The sequence below is a fragment of the Nicotiana attenuata genome, chromosome 3, assembly GCF_001879085.1.
Source record: "Nicotiana attenuata strain UT chromosome 3, NIATTr2, whole genome shotgun sequence".
Taxonomy (NCBI): domain Eukaryota; kingdom Viridiplantae; phylum Streptophyta; class Magnoliopsida; order Solanales; family Solanaceae; genus Nicotiana; species Nicotiana attenuata.
Window position 1 is genome coordinate 34020816 of NC_031991.1, and position 2723 is coordinate 34023538.

Consider the following 2723-nt stretch of genomic DNA (forward strand, 5'->3'; position numbering starts at 1 on the left):
AATATTAAAACGTAAGACAACCTTTACTTAGTGATATTCCCTTCTACAAGTTCAACGGTGGCCAGCGGTTGTTAGAGCAACACATTAAAAACCCAAGTTCAAACCTAAAAACAAAATATTAGACGAATTATTGTTATTTAGAGTTACTTAATGCTTTTATCCAAGTAACAAATATGGGATGGACTAATCGAAATGTGAGTAGATCATAGTATGTACATAAATATTCTTTTTTTTTTGTTTTTTCTTAGTTCTTTTTCTTCAATGAAATGATTTCCAACGCACAAGATTTTCTCCCACGCATCACCATTATCTGCCTTGTTAGTTGTTATTCCTACTACGCAATAACACAAATAATATTACAACGTCCCTACCATCGGACCCACCTGATAAGCAATGTCCCAATTTTTGGGACCCATCTGGGCCCACATGAACAACTCAAAATCTCCCTCTTCCCCTTCTATTTCTCTGCCCTTTTTTTCTACTTCAACCTCCTGATTTTTCAAGTTCCTATGGCTCCTCTAAACTCTTCCATTTCTTTGTAGTTGCTCAAAAATTCCTCCCAAATTCTCAAACAATGGAAAACTACTCTTATTCTTCATACCCAGATTCTGTAAATTCATCCCCACGTTCTCGTGAAATTGATTGTGAAAACGCATCATGGGATGATCAACCACCTTCTTCTTACAAGGTCAAATTCATGTGCAGCTATGGCGGAAAAATACACCCTAGACCCCACGATAATCAACTCGCCTACGTCGGTGGTGAAACCAAAATCCTCTCCGTTGATCGTAATATCAGATTCTCAAATCTTATTACCAAACTTTCTTCTATTTCAGACTGTGAAGTTTGCTTTAAGTATCAGTTACCTGGTGAGGATCTTGATGCTTTAATTTCAGTAACTAATGATGAAGATTTGGAACATATGATGCTTGAATATGACCGGCTTTATCGCGGTTCAACTAAACCGGCTAGACTCCGGCTTTTTTTGTTCCCTATGAATACACCGGCGACTAGTACTTTCGGTTCTAGTGACTCGAAACCTGAGAGTCAGTGGTTTGTTGATGCTTTGAATTCTGTTCAGTTACAGGACGTGAATTCACCGACGGCTGTTTCGTCGGTGCCGCCCCCGGCAGGTACTCCTGATTTTTTGTTTGGTTTAGAGAAAGGACAAGCTCAACAACCTCCGCCAGTGAAGTTACAGGATCCGGTTCCTCCACCGCCGGTGCCGGAGGTTTTTGCTAAGGAATTTCATGCTGGTTCTGATGACCGGCATATCATCGGGGATACTGTAATTTCGCCCGCGGCAGCTGATTATCAGAGACAGATTCAGGAAATGCAAAGGTTGCAGCAGCATATTTCGAACCACGAACAAGCTATGTACAACAGAAAGGTTGATGAATTTTATCAGCAAAAGGGTCCTCCGCCGCCCCCTCAACAGATGGTGCCGGTAACAAATCCGGCGACGTTTTGGCCGGAACGACATATGACAAGTGGACCTTACCCAACAACAGCAGTTCAAACTGAGCAACCTGTATACATAGTTCAAACATCCGCTGGGGTTTATCAAACTCCGGCGATGCGACCGGTGACTAACCAATTGGGCGGTCAGGCTTATTACGGCATGCAGCGCGTGATGCCGGAGGTATACCGGGGACAGCCGGTGTACGGCGGAGTTCCGTCTCAGCCAACAATTCAACAGCCGAAGATGGGAGGAGCTTACACGTCGGAAAATATGGGGATGATGCGGCCACACGCGCCGGCGGAGTCAACGTATACACAAGTTGGGTATGATAGTGTAGGGAGACAGGTGTATTATACTGCACCAGCAGGTGTTATGCAACAGCCAATGCAGTATCCTACGGTGGCTGCTGCTGCCGCTGCAGCGGCGGTGGACGGGAGGCAGAGTGGTGGCGCGTTGAATCCAGAGGGTGGCAAGCCTTGAATTTTATCCTATTTTTTCTTTCTTGTTTTTAAGTGAAGATAGGATTCTGTGAACTTTGCGGCTGGCTATGGGCTGTGTGTTTAGCATTTCTCTGAAATTTTTATGTAATGTTTTGTGGGATTGGGATATCAGATATGCAAGTGAAAAAATTATTAGTAACTGATGTTGATTAAGCACGACCCTAAACCATATTCAAGTAGCAAATGTGGCGCCTTAATTGTTAATTTATCGTACAAGAAACACATCCTTATAAGTATAGTATTAGTATACTGCGAAGTAGAGAAATTAAGTAATTGCTTTAATATCTCAGCCAGACACTTAACTCTACATTTTAGGTTTCTTTGAGATGATTCGAGGCATTGTTTGAACTCATACATAGTTTAAGTAATCCGATCATATCAAATTGTGGATACGTGTCTATATATATAAAACATGGAGATACTCTGAATGGTATCAAATGTCTAAAGAAAAATCATGGCCTGAGTTTGCTGGTGTTACTGTTTCTTACTCCTGTTTTTCAGTCTTTTTCTTGGTCCGAAGATGTATCGGAAGTAACATCTCGGGATGCCTCACTTGTAAGATTACACTGGATTCGTTATCGTCATGTGGGCCTGATTTAAGAATACGAAGGTAGGAGTAAATGATATCTCTCATGTTGCGACCCGCAAAGAGCTAAAAGCAAATCCAACCAAGAATGACCTGAATTAGGCTTTAGTTTACTGCCCACCACAGCTTGGTGGGCACAGGTTGGTTTACTTGCTTTTACATGCAGGTTGAATAG

General features: G+C 42.3%; 1 protein-coding gene across 1 annotated transcript; it reads left to right on the forward strand.

Annotated features, from left to right (window-relative positions):
• LOC109223506 lies at positions 444-2198 on the forward strand. Its single transcript, XM_019387847.1, has one exon. The coding sequence runs from the start codon at positions 575-577 to the stop codon at positions 1940-1942; it is 1368 nt and encodes a 455-aa protein (XP_019243392.1). The 5' UTR covers positions 444-574; the 3' UTR covers positions 1943-2198.